The 18,111-nt window shown below is 36.1% G+C and overlaps 2 protein-coding genes across 2 annotated transcripts; one reads left to right on the top strand and one right to left on the bottom strand.

The window, feature by feature from the left end:
* Positions 1-569: 569 nt before the first annotated feature.
* eci1 (enoyl-CoA delta isomerase 1) lies at positions 570-3,599 on the top strand. Its single transcript, XM_051102707.1, has 7 exons — positions 570-824; positions 1,222-1,344; positions 1,448-1,575; positions 1,647-1,793; positions 1,898-2,019; positions 2,414-2,592; positions 2,677-3,599. The coding sequence occupies exons 1-7, from the start codon at positions 782-784 to the stop codon at positions 2,841-2,843; spliced, it is 909 nt and encodes a 302-aa protein (XP_050958664.1). The 5' UTR covers positions 570-781; the 3' UTR covers positions 2,844-3,599.
* Positions 3,600-4,551: 952 nt separating this feature from the next.
* dnase1 (deoxyribonuclease I) lies at positions 4,552-11,771 on the bottom strand. Its single transcript, XM_051102713.1, has 9 exons — positions 11,611-11,771; positions 7,011-7,149; positions 6,854-6,942; positions 6,674-6,760; positions 6,483-6,595; positions 5,314-5,426; positions 5,019-5,173; positions 4,839-4,932; positions 4,552-4,721 (listed from the first exon to the last, which is right to left on the bottom strand). The coding sequence occupies exons 2-9, from the start codon at positions 7,146-7,148 to the stop codon at positions 4,674-4,676; spliced, it is 837 nt and encodes a 278-aa protein (XP_050958670.1). The 5' UTR covers position 7,149; positions 11,611-11,771; the 3' UTR covers positions 4,552-4,673.
* Positions 11,772-18,111: the final 6,340 nt, after the last annotated feature.

Genomic DNA, 18,111 nt, shown 5'->3' with positions numbered 1-18,111 from the left:
AATATGTTAATTAGGGGTTTAATTGTATTGTGATGGGGGCTGCAGTGGCAGTAAAGTAAGATTTACGTTAGTCAGGGCTTTGTTCGGCTGACTCAAGGCCCTGTTGCTTCTGAATTGTCAAATCTTTCATCTTGTATTTTTAATAAAGTTTGGCCTGTCCTTATTTGTATATCTTGTCTCAAATGTTGTAGCTTAATTCATCTAGTAGCGCAACTAACTATGGTTACACACATCAAGTCAAGTGCAGGTTAAAGTTATTTCTGTTTACTGAAAGAAGCAGAAATAGAAATAAAAACGTTTCAAGGACAAGTTAATATTTGTCCTGATACTTTTGTAACTAACAGGCGCACCACATGAAAGAGTAACAAGCATTTTTATAGCCCATCCGTTCACAACATGTACCGCCTTCCAAGAATGTAAATTGCCCAATCACAATCAACCATATTACGTACGCCGTTGGTGATTGGCTCTCTGAATGATGGACGTACTCACCAGCCACATGATGTTATCTGCAAGCCACAGTGTTGCCATGTCCGCCTTTAAAGCGAAAATCGCTATGCACAGTCACTGATTTTACAATTTATTTATAGGATTTTAAATTAATTAAACTCATTTATATGCACATTCAGTGCTGCCTCGTTTTGGGGAAAACAACCAATTTTGAGAATATTATGTCAGTTGTTTTCCAGTTTTTCTAGCGAGATCTGGCAACCCGTGTGCACAAGAGGTGAAGTTTACATTTAGCGTTTTAGCATTAACAGTTATCACTTCAGCTGGCGAGATGTCATCAATATTAAGATACTGTACCAAATTCAGCTCGTCTGGTAGGTGTGTCTTGACTATCTGAAACGTTTGTTGTTTTTCTGTTTTGGAGTGGCCATGTTTATTTTAACTGAAGTTCGCTGAAGTAACATTAAAGCATTCATTGAGGAATTAGGGCGAAGGTCAGCAACTACAAAAGAGTTGTTTACCCGTGCCTGTAGTTATCAAAGCAAAAAGAAAGCAGAAATTCAATATATTATGACATAGTTTGTCAGTTTTTTGTTTTTATTGTTATGGGTTAATACCGTGTCCTTCAATAAGGGCACAGCTTATTCAAACATGAAATACAACACTGTGCTTTTGCTTAGTACAGTACTTATATACTGAGATGTAATCAGGAGTCAAATAAATGCTCTTGGCGTTTAGGTTTACATTTGTAAAATAGCATTTCTCTTTCAGGATTTGTATCACTGTTGTCTGGAAACAGCAGTCATGGAAGAATCTGTGCTCTGCCATACATTGTATCTAAAAACAGATATTCATCATCCTCAAAAATTAAAGTGGACCTGGACAGTAGTAAGGGTAAGAATATTATTACATAATGTGCATAAATAACGGACACTTTGCAACTACATATTTATCAAAAAAAATATTGCCAGATAATCATTTTTCCTCTTTCTTGTAGGTGTTGCTGTAATGCAGTTTCAAAGTCCTCCTGTCAACAGTCTCAGTCTTGACTTTTTGACTGAGTTTTCTATTAATTTAGAAAAACTTGAGCTGGACAGAAGCTGCAGGGGTTTGATCATAACATCCGTAAGTCATCAGAAACATCTGGTTTAGCGAAATCCAGTTTAACTTCGTTGACATTGCGCTTTTTGTTAAAGGCCCAGCCGAAGGTGTTTTCTGCAGGCCTAGATATTTTGGAAATGTATAAAAAGAGCCCAGAGCACTGCGCAGAATTCTGGAAGGCTGTACAGGACGCGTGGCTCAAGCTTTATGGGTCCACCAAGGTCACAATCGCCGCGATCAATGTGAGTGAGATTATGAACTCTAAACTCTTAAATAACTCTTATTCCTTTAAGGTCAAATTGTGAAATGAATGAATGAATGAATGATGTATTTCTTGTGTTTTTAGGGTTCCAGTCCTGCAGGTGGTTGTTTGTTGGCTATGTGTTGTGACTACAGGATCATGGCTGATAACCCTCGCTATAACATCGGTCTCAATGAAACACAACTTGGTATAGTTGCACCATTTTGGTGAGTGTTGTTGATTTGTTTTTAAATCTTGATTTTTCACAATTCACCATTTGATGGCTCAATAGATTAAAGAGGCTTCATGTAAACACCTCAACTCGTTAGACTGCTCGAATGAAGTTGTGGTATAGACCTAAAATAATCCAATCAATAGGTAATAAAACAAGCATGAAACTGTCTTTTTATTTGGACTCAAAAATACTTGCATAATGCCATGATGTGCATGTTTTACCAGACTGCTTTTATAATACTTCTTTGTAAATGAAAATGTAAATCAGAATTGTCAAGTTTAGGATTCATGTAAACAGAACTTTCAGACTGTATTTATTCAGACTGACCAAAATAAGTGAGTGTACTGGAACACAAGATGGTACTAAGCTGAGATTTTGTATATCAGGTTTAAGGACACCATGGCAAACGTTGTGGGCCATAGAGAAACTGAAAAGGGTCTTCAGCTGGGTTTACTGTACAATGCCCCTGAAGCCCTGAAGGTTGGTCTGGTGGATGAGCTTGTTCCTGAGGATAAAGTTCTCAGCACAGCTACTGAGACCATGACAAAATGGTTGGCGATTCCAGGTAAATGGTATTAGCTTTCACCAAAAGATGATATTTTTGCCTGTTATAGTACATTTTGTTCACATACTGTGTTTTTGCCTGCAGATCACGCCCGTCAGATTAGTAAATCCATGATGAGGAAACCCACAGTAGACAAACTTCTTGCAAACAGGGAAGCCGACACCGCAAACTTTGTCAGTTTCATTACCAAAGACTCCATCCAGAAATCTCTTGGGATGTACATGGAGATGTTGAAGAAGAAGAGGTCTTGAGGACCGAAGCACGTGCCTGTTGTTGATGCTGCCTTTATGTAGTATATCACATCATCCTCTCTTTTGTCACTAGAGGGTAACTTTGTTTGTAAATAAAATCTTTAAAACCGAAATGGGATGTGAAGTTATTAGCATGTGAGTAGTGAGGACAACTGAGGGACTCATATGCATCTATTACAGAAGGTTCAAACAGTCATTGATGCTTCAGAAGGAAACATGAAGCATTAGGAGCCTGGGGTGAAAACTTTTGAACAGAATGAAGATGTATAAAAGATGTAAATATCGTTTTTTCATGTAGTACTGCCCTTCAGAAGCTACAGAATATACTTACATGTTTCCCAGAAGACCAAATAAGTTAAATTTACCCTGATATTCAAATTCAAAAAGTTTTCACCATCCATCGTGTTTCCTTCTGGAGCATCAGTGAGTGTTTGAACCTACTATAATAGTTGCATATGAGTCCCTCAGTTGTCCTCAGTGTGAAAAGATGGATCTCAAAATCATACAGTTGTTGGAAAGGGTTCAAATACACAAAAATGCTGAAAAACCAAAGAATTTGTGGGACCTCAGGGATTTTCTCAAGAACAGCGGGCAGTTTAACTGTTCAGGACAAACAAGGGACTCATCAACAACTATCACTAAAAAATCATTTTTATAAATTCGACTATTATTTTTTTCTTGTGTGACCATATGTAAATGCTTTTAATGTGAAATAGCTTATTCAGGTCAGTACTAAATTAAAAATAACAAATTTTGTATGATCCCTCTTATTTTGGTCAAATAATTAACATCTTGCAGATTCTGCAAGGTGTGTGTAAACTTTTGACTTCAATTGTATAACTTATCAATAACATTTTTTTTATTCAACAATTTCAGGTTGAAATTTTATATACTGTATATGCATAAGGAGAATTGTATAGGTTAGGTCAAGTAAATAGTTACACTTTCTTTTAGGTATATATTCTATTTTTAATTAACTTTTGCCAACTTTCAGCTAATTTATAAATGGTCTTTAGTTCTAGTTTTTAAAAACACAATAATACTTTATTTTACCGTGACCTTGTTACATTTTACGTGTACTTAAATAGTAATAACGGTAACACTTTACAATAGGTTCCATTACTTTATGGTAGTTAATGTATTAATCTATTAGTCTTTGTTAATGTTAATGAAAATACAGTCGTTCATTGTTAGTTCACAGTGCATTAACTAATGTTAACAGAACTTATGATTTTAATAATGCATTGGTAAATGTTGAAATTAACGAACTAACATATAAATACTGTAGAAGTATTGTTCATTCTATAGTTCATGTTAACTAAAGTAAAACTAATAAACCTTATTGTAAAATGCTACCGTAGTAACAGTAAATTATGCATAATTAAGCAGCTAACCTTAAGCAAAACCATATAGTAATATTACTCTGTATTTATTTGTGTAATTACACTGTAACAAGAACAACTTAAAATATAACTTAAAATACAAATATTGTGTGTACACTGTAAAAAAAAAAATCAGAAGATTATTAGTGTAAGTTTTATAAAAAAAAAACCCACTATTTTAGTTTTTCTAAAATGTCATGTTTAATTCAGTGTGTTACTTGCCATTTCTTTGTCATTCTGAAATTTACTAGCAATTTCTGAGTCCAAATTGTTTTCACACCTTTTTTCTTCTGTGTATCTTCTTAATAAAAACGGCACGCATAATATTTATATTGAACATTTTGGGTTTTTTTTTTCATTTTATTCTTGCAAAGTGTAAGACAGCACTACACATCAAGCATTACCATTGCAATGTATATCTGCTGTGAGGAAACAACCTTGATGTTTTTCACACGAGCGTGACCTCAACTGGAAAGTGATCGCTCACTGCCAGGGCCTGTGAGAGAGACACGAACACTTCAGATACAGGAATACACTCAGCAATAACTCAACTCTTAGAAAGCTTCATAGTTTTGATGTTTAAAATACTGAATCCCAATGAGGCAAACCTTACCCAACTGTGGCTCAGTCCTTGGGCTTGCATGAAGTCAAAGACCCGTGCTGATCCAGCAGACACTCCTTTCATCATGTCAGGGGTGGCCACAATCCTTTTAAGATGCATATTATGAGTCATTACATAACATAACAAAGGTTTATCTTATCCAACTAAATACAGCTTGTGATATCTTCCTACCTGTCATAAGGGCAGTTTGTGGTTGTGACAGTTGTGTCCACACTATCAGGGATGAGCCAGGTGTAACTTTGGTCAGTGCGGAGGCGTATTTTGGACCAGTCTGAACTCGAAACGTAGCTACAGCCAGCATTGAAGTCTCCCAAAAGCATGATGTTCTGTAATGAAATTTAAATTGACACAAATCCAAATCATATAATATTTTAGCATAGATGTTGAAAACGTGTAAATTAAACTTAAATGACTGTCATGTTAACAGGACTAGTCCATGCAGGATGCTATGCATCAGTATAGTTACATTAGTGTTCAGACGTTGTCTAGTATTCAAGACGACATCATGCAGAGCATCAATTTCCTGCACAGCGACCTCTGGAGATGTATGTTGAGGAATGATGGCAAAATTCTGGACAGCTATAGAAAAGATACTTGTTAGTGCTTAGTATCTTTAACATAAAATAAGAAAGTTGTTTAGTGTCAATGTGAGCTTTAAATTGCTTTCAATATGTGAAATCCAATTCTGTTAAATCCCTGATAAATAGCAATGTTTTCCAAATACAGTCATTGAATTTATAAATCAAAGCTGATACCACAGCTGAATTTTTAGCTCCATTACTCCAGTCTTTAGTGTCATATGATTATTTATTCTAATGTGACGATTTAGTACTCAAAAAACTTTTCTTAATTATTATCAACGATAAAAATAGTAAAAATAGTTGTGATGTTTCATATATTGATCTGAGTTGAAATATTTGCACAAAAAGCTTCCATGAAGAAAGTTGCTAGCACGCGGCAAGTTCAAACTAGACGGACATTGAAGGATACGGTGCAGACATAGCACTTATTACTCAATATTTCACCACTTAAATAATTATGGCGATAAAAGATATTGGTTTAAGATAAAACTCTTTTACAATCTTACCAGTTTGTTAGTTATCTTATAATACATTACAGTGTAAACAATCTTTGCAGCAGCTGGGTTTGTATGAAACGAGAGAGCGAGTCCGCAATCCCAGGATGACAAAGGGTAATTAATTGTACGCATAATATTGAACTGAGTTTTAATATTTTAAAAAGCTGTTCCCAGCAAGTTCCCAAATAGTGCCTACTGCACTTACTCGGATGAGCTTGTGTTATTAGTTTTTACCGGTTGTAAATGTGGTGGCTGACCAATCAGAATCGAGTATTCCACAGAGCCGTGCAATAAAAATCAATAATGCATTCTTATCAGAAAAATATCTTACTGACCCCAGCAACTGACCCCCAGCTGACAAATGCTTTTCAACCAGAATGCTAAACTGAAAATTAAACCTTTCATTGCTCATTGTGGCCTGTAGCATGTCTTAACTCCACGAGAACTATCTCTGAATTTAGTGTACTATCAATTGCTTTAGATGAAAATGCTTTTGCTGAACAGTGCGTTCTGACTGTATTACTACTAACATTCTCACAATGAACCTGGATTTCTACCTGTATTAGAGGAGAACATCACAACAAAAGGCTCTCTGTTGAAAGTATCAGTTCCACAGGATTCACATCCATCGTCATAATGGAAGCTGTTTGCAACGGACACTGCCTGAGATCTGATGAAAACAAACATGTAATTACTCATTTCATATGAACCATGTCTAATCTTTTATGATATGTGAACTAAATGTTACCTGTAAACAAAGAGATATCTCTCCTTGTAGGTGTTCCTACCCAAGGGCTCACTTACAATGTACTGATATTGATATGGAGAGCCACCTCTGATAAAGAAAATAATGTTTATTAATTTATCTATATACAAATAAATACGGAAACTTATAGAGAATGTTAATGAGACTGTTAAGGCAACTTACCCGTTCACACTTTGCATCAGTCTGTTTGTTGCAGAGAGATCGCTGTCTCTCACCTCTTGGATGACCACAATGTCATACCGTTGTACAACCTAACAAAACACAATACCGTTACCAAATGAGAGCGTGTAAGAATTTCATACGTTTGGGTGTCACTTACCTTGGTAATGATGTTCAGCAGGGTGGCATTAGATGTTTTTGAATCCCCAAAGGCTTTGATGTTGAAGGCTCCAATCAGAAGGGAGCTTCCAAGGTGGACAGATAACAGGAGTAGACCTACAGCAATGATAATCTTCATCCTGTACATAGAGACAGAGGACATTAAACAGTAGTCATAGCTGAGACAGATTTCAAATTAGACATGGCAATACATTTGAAAGTGTAAAAGGCAAAACTATATATGCACTCACAAAGAATTTTGATATCAATCTAGCAGCTCAATAGAGCAGGTTTTTGTGTTGAACTTTTACAGGTACTTTTACAATAGTACCACTTAAGCTTGTAGCTATTTATATACTAATTTGTTGATTTCTTGGTTTTGTAAAGATTTTGTGTAGAAAGCCGGTTTTAAATTCATTTGTTTGTCATTAAAACTTTATTATCTACTCTGTAGGCTAAGTTTTGACCTCTAACTTCAGTGCAACAGAGGGCGCTACATGCCGTTCAAATACACTTCATATTATGTTTCAGAGAGACTATAATATGTGAATTATCTGTTTTCAATGCAGCCAACCTGCTGCTTCATGTCATCTACACTCTTATTAAACTATGACAGCTACTGCAAAAAGACGGTCAATGCGACACTGTAAAGTGATTAAATTACGGCGCCATGTGCACTTTAAAACCATTTTCATGTTTAACATCACATTATCGAATCGTTAAATACTACTCGGATAATACGGTAAATATGACTAGAAACACCAGAGACCGGAAATGTAAAGCATCGTTTCACTATAAAAATATAGGAAATATCCATCAGCGTTACATCCTGGAAAGGAGATCGAACTTCTGCATGATTGGTAAGGGAATCGGCACAGGAGAAAAAAAAGGTATATGTGCAGTGTGTGCTGCCTGTGAATTTGACAATACTCAACATCATTAGATCACAGTGCAGTCAATGCTTTGGCAATATAAAAGAATTTTGACCATGCCAATAAAGCTGTTTGTTTTGATTACACTGTGTGACTAATCAAGTCATTATTATTTGTTACTAGGGGTGTGCGATAATGACCAAAAAATAATATATCTCAATATTTTCTGGAATTTTGACAACAATTAGACAATATTTTGCTGAGTGTGTTATTGTGTTGGTACTTGACAGGTTTGGGAATGCCGTGGACAGCTGATGTCCAATGCTTTTGACACTCTTCATATTCTGTGTGGGGGAAATTAAATAAGTTTAAATAGATTTTTCCCTTTATGCCCTGGTGAAAAAACAGCATATGCTGGTAGGTATGTTTTGATGCTGTTTTTTTGTTTTGTTTTGTTTTTGTTTTTTTTCACCAGGGTGGGCATTTTTATCTTTAAAAGGCCATTTTTTTCTAACCTAATTAAAAGCATGCATCACCTTTTGTGACAAATTCATAAATGTAATCAATAAATTCAAATAGTAAAACACTATAAGGCTGTTACCAATAAAATTAAACTAATATGAACAAAATGTGTTTGCAGTGCAGAGGTGGCACAGAATCTGTCTTAAATGGCAATTAGATGCATTCACATAAACTGTTTAATGCTGGGCATGAATGCAGTTAACCTGCGGTTGTGAAGAAATGAATAATGTTTTAATGTAAACTTCTTGTTTACTGAACCGTTTATCAAATCAGTATCACAATTGCAGTCGTATTGATATTTGGAGAAAACGTCACTCTTCGTACTATACTAACTATATTAGATGAAATAGATATAAAAGACATATAAAAGTCATACAGGGACAATTTTGCCCCCTTATCTTGAATTTTGGGTGAATTCATTTTCCAAATGTATTTTAATAGCCTAAATCAGGCAGTGAAACATGAACTCTAATTGTGCTCCAGCAGTAGTCTCATAGTGTATGCATGCACTCTCTGGAGTTGTTTTTGTTTGTTTTTTTACTCAATAATGTCAAATCACATATCGTTTAAACAACAATTACAATATTATTGTAGACTATATATATCGCACACCCCTATTAGTTTCTAGTGTGAGTAACAAAATGGTTTCTCTTAGTCCAGGTTTAACTGTAGTAATAATGCAAAAATCGACATACTGTATCTGTGTGTGGTTTTCCAGCTGCACAGAGGATCATCACCATGGCCTGGAAGGTAATTGGTTGTTTGCTACTTTCTATGGAAGAGTTACACAGTTCCCACTGCCTCATGAAAGCACTCAAAAAATTGTTAGGGACCCAGGACATTCTCTTTTTGAATTGTTACCTTCGGGCAGACAAATCAAGGAATAGTTCCTATGCCAAAGCTATTTCTGATTTGAATACTGTAATAACATAAATCAAAATCATGTGTGGTGTTGAAGATGAAGTGCTCATCTCTCTTTTGGATGTGAGTTTAACAGTTTACATGGCAGCCATTTCTGTAGAATGTGAGATTAACAGTTTCTATGCTTAAGATTAGGTGCAATATTGAATGAGTTGTGCAACTGTTGAATTTGAGATTAACAGTATATGCTTAAGTTATCTGTTTTAAATACTGTTATTATTTAACTAAACATTATGTGCAATATTGAATGAGTCGTGTAACTCTGTTGAATGTGAGATTAACAATTGCTATGATTGAGCTCTGTTTTGAATACCGCAATAAAATTAACTGAACATCTTGTGTACTGTTGAATATGAATCGTGTAACCGACTGTTAAAAGTGAGACGTCTGAACCTGTTATCTGTTTACTGTTTGTGACTCTGGACCACAAAACCAGTCATAAGAGTCAGTTTTTTGAAATTGAGAATTATACATCAACTGGAAGCAGTTAAGTTTTTGATATTTTTTTAGGAAATTTAAAAACTTTAATTTTTTTTTTTTAAATCTTCATGGAACATGATCTTTTCATAATATCCTATTTTGGATTTTTGGCATAAAAGAATAAACAATAATTTTGACCCATACAATGCATTGTTGGCTATTGCTACAAATATACCTGTGCTACTTATGACTGGTTTTCACGTTTATTAGATTTATTGATTTATTTATTTTGTTAGAGTTTGCATCCAAAGGACTGCATTTCAATTTTGTTGTACTAGTACAATAAACATTACATATAACCAGTATATATATATATATATATATATATATATAATTTCTCAGCGATACTACTGGCCTGGCATGTCAACAGACATAGAGAAATGTAATAAATATTTCAGTGTCAAAATAATAATATGCTAATAATTCTGACTTTCTTCTGTTCTTGTCTGTTTTGACAGACCAAGGTTCCATTTTAACTGGGACCTAAATGGAAAGTTGGTACAATCTGACCAGCAAAATCAGTACGTCTGTTTTATTATTGATTATTGGACCAAATGAAGTCAGAGGTTACACGGTCCATCTTAAAATTTCTATTTCTATTTGAAGTGCCAAAACGGATACAAACAAATCAAGGTGGAGAGTTTTCCTACTGCACAAATACATTTATATATTGTTAAACGACACATAAACATAAAGATGTGTACACAGATTATCTCTCGTGCTGGGATTTTTTACTAGCGTGTTGTAGTGTTGTCACGATACTGGAATTTCTAACTTCGATACGATACCTTGAAAAATATCGATATTCGATACCATTTTCGATACCACTAAAACTGCCACAATATTGAGGGGGTACATTTTTTCATTTAAAGATAAATATAACAAATCTAGAACATGACAATGAGGTATATTTTACATGAACAAAAATGTTTTGAGGTACTACACTGCTACAGCCCTGTTCAGCTTCTTAGCTTCATTTGAGTTTGCTTCATACTTTCTTTGCTGTTTAAATACAGCTGGTAGTGTAGGTTGTGAGTGTGTTGTTTTTTGTTGCAGGTCGAGTCTTATCATCTTTCTGGTGCCAAACTTTAATAAACTTTTTTTGTTTTGTTTTGTTTTTAGACCACACTTTTAAAATGAACTGAACTATCTAACTAATGTCAGAACTTAAGCTAATGGTAATAGATATTTGCTAACATTAGTTAACATGAATAAACAATGAAAAATACTTCCAAAACATTTATTAATCTTAGTTAAAAGTTAATTTAAACTAACATTTACTGATACATGAACTAATTAAAATCCAACGTTCTATCTGTTAATATTTTTTTCATTGGACCAGAGCTAACATGATCCGTTGTCTTTTTATTACCTACCGTTATCAAAGATTAAAATATACTGTAACTAATGCATTGCTCATCATTCATAAATGCTGGTTAATACATTAAAATTATTTGATGAACAGATTTTAATGCCGGACTCACATATAATCACCGATCCACGCATGCAAACGTGGGACAGCTCGGCTAGTATCGGTATATCGATACTTCGGGAAATTAGTATTGGTACCGTTCAAATATTTCAGTATCGATATTATCACTAGCGTGTTGTGCTCGATGGAATATACCAACTATACAAACTATGCGGGGGAACCTTTTGTCGAAAATGCTGTTGTGAGTCCTGAAAATGTACAATTGTGTGAATTTGTTAATAGAATGCTGATGTCGCTGCAAACTCCCAAAGTACAAAAAATTATTAGAAAAATATATATATAATAATAGAGATGAGAAGGTAATCAGACTTTACTTGTTCGCAGATGCAGGAGATCGTGGATGGAGGAGCTGAAGTGGGATAAGCAAACACCACGACTGGAGGGGATGGCTGGAGATAGTTGCTGCAGTCCGCTTCGAATGAACACAACCAGACAACGAGGAGAGATGAAGTGTGCGCTTAAATAGTGACGGCTAGAGTGCAGGTGACCAGGGCGGTACTGGTGACACTGGAGACCAGGGTGGTGCTGGCAGCACCGGAGGCCAGGGTGACGCTGGTGGTGGCTTACTACCAGTGTATATAGATAAAGTCTTATTAAAGTTAATGCACAGGCTTACCTGGGCTTAAGCCTGTGGCCCTGGGCTAAGAGGGGCCCTAACCACATTTTATAATGAGTTGATTGTTCCTTTAAAATGGAAGATTAATGCTTTGCTTTGAATGCACATACGGGCGTTGAATATCCTGCATGAGAAGTGTCAGTCAAATGCTCCTTAATATGGAAAGAATGGAAATTCAGTCAAAATTGTTTGAAAAAAATAAATAAATTAAACTCCTGTTTCATCTTAACATAGTTTAACTTGCATTAGTCAGCAACCACACACTACAGCTGTGGAATATAATCTTTTTTATGATGCATCAAGATGCTAATTAGAACAAATCTGCTTAAATGTAAATAGATCTATCATACATATTAACATACTGTTTTATTGTAAATAAAGTACTCTTGTTATAGGCTATATTAATAAATGAAAGTTACATATGCCTTTGGAAGCAAAGCACTTACATGTGTCTAATGTTTCCAGATAATCTTACTTCTATTTCTAAAGCAAGATAAGTACTGTAGCATGTTGTTTGTATTAGTCTAGGTATTGCATTAGCTGAAAGAATAACTGCCATAATAAACAATATTTACTTTATTTAACATTTATTTTGTGACAAGGGAGCTAGGAATGGCTTAAAACCATTTTTTGTAGGTGAAAATACTTATGTCCTATGACTTTTGCACAGCAGTGTATATTTTAGAAATATAAATTTAGATATATATATAAACTGTACAGTTTTATTGTGTTCAGATAGCTTATCATGATTATAAGATTTTTACATGTGTGTGGTTTCATTGTTCCATATTTTTCATAAATTAGTAAGTTTAAATATGAATGTTTTTGGTGTATCATGATTTGTGAAAACATTTGCATGCAGATTTCACACAAAATTGTGTTTCTCTCACATTAACAGTGATGGTTTATATATTATGTTTTACGCACGGACAAATCAATTTCCAACTTGTTAGTATGTCATGTTAGTATGCAGAGAAAATACAGGGAGGCAAGGGAGCCGCTGATATTTTCCAATTAGACCTCAGCACTGACAGATCGCCGTGACACTGCTAAATGAGTTTGTTACATTAAAATAGTTTAAATCGTTTTTTAAAAAAATGTGATTTTGTGATATGTGGTATGAGATTCTTCTGAAAAGCTGTCTTTCATTGTCTGTTGCCAAACTACTTTTCTTTTATTCACCTATCTAGAGCACATTACTTCAAAAGGTCTTGACTTTGCCGATATACTCACTGGCAAACTGTAATCTTGCTTTTAATATTTATTTTTAGACAGCAAATGCACTTTTCCCGGCACACATTCCATGCATGTCAGTCTCTTTCTGAGTATAGATACATGCACTTTATCACCAACAGTTGCAAGACTTACTAGCAAATCATGTGATAAAATTTTGGGGTTCTTGGAAAATACATTTTGCATCAGGTTGTTTGCCCTTGGACAAATCGGCCACTTGTAGATGATTTTCCTTAAAGTGAAATGGTGTATTTCAGATAATTTAAACATCTTTTAAAAACCCTTGTCAGTCTTAAAGACATCCACAGCCTTTTTTCTGAAAACTTCACAGAACTCTATAGAGTGAGACATGACAACTCCACAGACCTCAAAAGAAAAGGGAGCACCAGACACTGGATAAAAGACGCTTTGGGGCGGGTGCAGGCTCCTGTCTAAGCTCTGGGGCGTGCTCAGAGATTACCCTCTCAGGTATTTCACTTTCGAGGATTTTAGCGGACTCAGGGTTGTTTGTTTTGCTCAAAAGGATATTAAGCTGCAGTTAAATATATCTACGTAAGAGATGTCGTCTCTCCCAGACTCTCCTCTTCTGTCTAGCTTATTGGGAGAGAACAAAGGGAAAGGCATAAACGAAATAACAAAGGGATAAGAGGAGGTAAGAAAAAATGGTGAGAACACACTTCAGTCATCTGTCCCAGAGTGAAGGAGATGACACTAATGCAGATCTATTCACATAAACGGGTTCAATTTACAAAAAAGCAGTAAGTTTAACACAAGGAAATAGGGAGAGAGCTCAGGAGAGAGCAAGGCCTAAAATAGAGGGTTTGCAACTACATCACGATTCAGTCAGTTACCCAGATACGCAGCCATGATACGATACTCTGATGTAAACAACACCATGGATCGCACGGTTAATGTACTACTGAATACAGATTCCTGGAGCTGTGTGAAGTCCCATCCGGGTTCAAAAATTCCACCATCATCCCTGTCCCAAAGAAACCCAAAATTACCAGACTTAACGACAACAGACCTGTTGCTTTAATGTCTGTGGTCATGAAGTCGTTTGAAAAACTGGTTTTGGCCTATCTGAAGAACATCACTGGACCCTTACTGGACCCCCTGCAGTTTGCTTACCGAGCAAACAGGTCTGTGGATGATGCAGTAAACATGGGGCTGCACTTCATCCTGCAACATCTGGACAAAACAGGCACTACAATCTCTCAGAACCTGAAGTGGGACAATCACATTGACCTGGTTGTCAAAAAGGCCCAGCAGAGGCTATACTTCCTTCGCCAGATGAGGAAGTTCAATCTGGCGAAGGAGCTTCTGAAACAATTCTACTCTGCCATCACTGAATCCGTCCTCTGCACCTCAATAACTGTCTGGTTCAGCTCAGCTACCAAAACTGACCTTAGAAGACTACAGAGGATAGTCCGGACTGCTGAGCGAATCACTGGTACAACCCTTCCTACCCTCCAAAATCTGTACTCATCCAGAGTGAGTAAAAGGGCTAGCAAAATCATTCTGGACCCCTCACACCCAGCCCACTTCCTTTTCGAACTGTTGCCATCTGGTCAGTGCTACAGAGAACAGAGTACCAAAACAGCCAGACATAGAAAAAGCTTCTTCCCTCAGGCCATCTACCTCATGAACAGTTAAATGTTCCCCCACTGTGCAATAAAACGTGCAATACCACTATCCATACCTATTATTATAGATATGCTATCGCTTTAACATATCTTCCATACATTCAATTCCCTTGTATAATTTGTATATACAGTAGAGCATCTGTACTTACATTATATTGTCTATTGTGTATTGTCTTTTACATATTTATTCTAATCACTCGTTTATTTGCCTATTGTTTGTGTCTTTTCATATATTTATTCTAATCACTTGTTTATTTGTTATCTGTGTCTTTCTGTCACCAAGACAAATTCCTTGTGTGTGTAAGCACACTTGGCAATAAAGCTCTTTCTGATTCTGATAAAGTTAATAGGTGCTAAAGATACCTATGAGCAGTATTATTTAAGATATTAGCCTAGTATTTCACCTGCCTGATAAGAACAAACACGAATGTTGTCAAGGTTCTTGCCCTGGAAATCCTGCTTCAGTTTGGCGAACCACAAACGCCTTTTTTTACTCAGTTTTTTTGTACTCTTCTCCTTGATTTGTTACAACTTTGGCTGTCTATAGTACTCCAAGAATTTTTTCAGGTCCGACCAATTAGTACAGGCCAAAACATGACAATAATTGACAATTTCAGCAGCAATAATTAGCAAAATATGTGAGCTTCGTTTAGTTCAGTGGCATTGAACAAACAAAACTCACTTGCCGCCAATGGCGTATGACGGTGATTTGACCTGAGAGGGAGAGACAGAGAGAGATCAAGCATAACACAGGCACAGGACGTACGACCACACCCACAGATTTGTAAACCAGGGGTCCATTCTTCATATGTCTCAAACTCAGTTATATGGATTTGATTGTTGATGATTTGGCATGATCTTTGGTTGGTTTTGGTTAGTTTTTTAAAGCTCAACCCGGAGTTGCTGTCATAGCAACAGGTCCGTGAGCTTAAACTTGCTCGGGAGCAGGCTTATTTCATGTAAACAGGATTAGATTTCATTTTTTTAAGTGGAAATCTGTCCCAGCCACTGCTACTTTATTACGAGTGCATCCTACTGATCCAGGGACAATAATTTAAAATAATAATAATTAAAAAATTAATTTGAAAATAATACAAAAATTTTTGTAAAAAAAATTGTGTAGCCTATAATACTATAGACAGTCAGTTTTACTCATTTAAAGATTTATTTGTAATAAAATAATTACTTTATAATTGTATTGGAGTCTTACACACATACTATACATATAATGTGAGTCATGCATTGTGGTGACAGCCATTATTGCATTGGCTTGATTGAGTGCATGAGATGCAGATAACTTGATCCCTTAAGAAACTTTAATTAATGCTGTCACATAACATAATCTGCTTCAAAGATCAAATTAAAGTAATTGCTAATTAAAATACTGAAATGAAAATGTAAAGCCTGTACCAATACTAGAAATTACGAATATAAATAATTAGGAATCATGTAAAAATAAAATAAAATAATAAAATAAAATAAAATAATAAAATAAAAACAGTGCACACTTTATTTATCTATTATAACATTTATGTAGTTTTGTTCACTTGGCTGTTTCCTTACAAAGGTCCAGAAAGTTTTTCGTCAGGTGTCTTTTTTTAATTATATGATGTCATTACATTGCTGTCTTGCCACTAGCCAGTCGCCAATATCTGCCCTTTTTGGGGAACACGAGAACGCGCACTAACCTTAGACAACTTAATCCAGATATTTTAATCAAATCTGCAAATTTGTTTGAAGAACCAAATTAGCCATAAATGAGTTATCACAATTAGAAGATCTGGAATCTTTTAAATCATCTCAGATGTATTAAGTGAGGTACAAAGAACGAACCCCAGAAAGGAATAAATGAGAACAACAACAAAAGTAACACCCTCAACCTTAAGAATACAGACCAAGAATCAAAGTTTACATGTCTACTTACTCTTTTAAGATACCAGACTAACTTGATTATACACCCCTTCATTTTCCATTTCCCCAGTTCTGGAGAGAGCATCAGCCACAACGTTGTCTGTGCCTTTGATGTGCCGGATCTGGATATTGTAGTCCCTGTAGTTTAATGACCCAGCACATCAAACACTGGTTAGAGGAGGACATGTTGGACAGTAAGGTCAGTGGGTTATGGCCTGTATACACAGTTATTGGGATAGCACTACTCCCAAAATAAACTTTGAAATGCTGCATGGCCCAAAGTAAGGCCAGGGCTTCCTCTTCAATAGTGCTATATCCTGCTGATGCTTCAAGAATTTACTGGAGAAGCACGATACAGGATGTTCCATAATATGAGGATTCTTCTGAATCAGGACTGCTCCAGCACCAAAGGTGCTAGCATTCACCTGTAGCTTAAACTGTGTATATCAAGTTAGTGGGAACCAACATGAGTGCATTACACAAGAGATCTTTTGCTGCATCAAAAGCTCTGTCACACTCATAGCAACTAGGAGCAACAACAGAGAAATTCTTGAAAAAGCCTCACAATATCTTCGAGAGAAGCATCACATTTGGGCACCTCTCCAATGACAATATGCATCAGCCACTGAAAGGTGCATTTCACATCCCAAAGGTAAGGATATTATATTGTAGGAAGTTGTCTGGAGTGGCAAATGCAGAAATGTCAGAGGCACGGGTCAATAGGCCAGTAGCATTTAGTTGATCTCACTCTATCTATACAGTCCTCCATATGGGAGGCTGCTTGTTGTTATTGCATTGACTTTGTGGAAATCTCTGCAGAAAGGAAAAGTCTACCTTGGGGACTAACAAACGAGGAGAACTCCAAGGACTCTGACTATGTCAGGTCAGGCCTTGCTGTAATGTACTCAACTTGAACTTTCATTAAGTTAAGCTTAGTTAGATTAACCCCAGTATGGATGCTGTTTAATTGGTTTAGCTTGGCCTACGTCGATCTTATGCTCTAGAACCGAGGTTCTGCCTGGCACGTCACAGAACAGGGATTCATAGCAATGCATTAGCTGAATAATCTGCTTACTCTTGTCAGGGTTTAAGTGAGCAGGGGTTGAGGCAAGGGCTTGTAATCTCTGTCTATACAAATTACGGTGAGCTGCACAAGCATGTTTGGATTTGTCATGATGCTAATATAGGTTTAGGCTTGTTTGAGATGCATCGGCGCTGCGCAGACCTGTTGTCGTATGACATCAAAGTACCACGAGAGCAATGGAGATGGAGATTACAAGCGATTTCAAAAATGGTAAAACAGTCTTTGTTCGCCTTGTTAGTCATGGTAACCCCACCACCAGCCCTGGCGCAAGCAGTTCTCACACTTAGACCAGCAATGTTTTGGTGCTACTTACTAACCACTTTTC

This window comes from Labeo rohita, chromosome 3 (genome assembly GCF_022985175.1).
Source record: "Labeo rohita strain BAU-BD-2019 chromosome 3, IGBB_LRoh.1.0, whole genome shotgun sequence".
Classification (NCBI taxonomy): Eukaryota; Metazoa; Chordata; class Actinopteri; order Cypriniformes; family Cyprinidae; genus Labeo; species Labeo rohita.
This window is presented reverse-complemented; position numbering and strand designations above follow the sequence as displayed.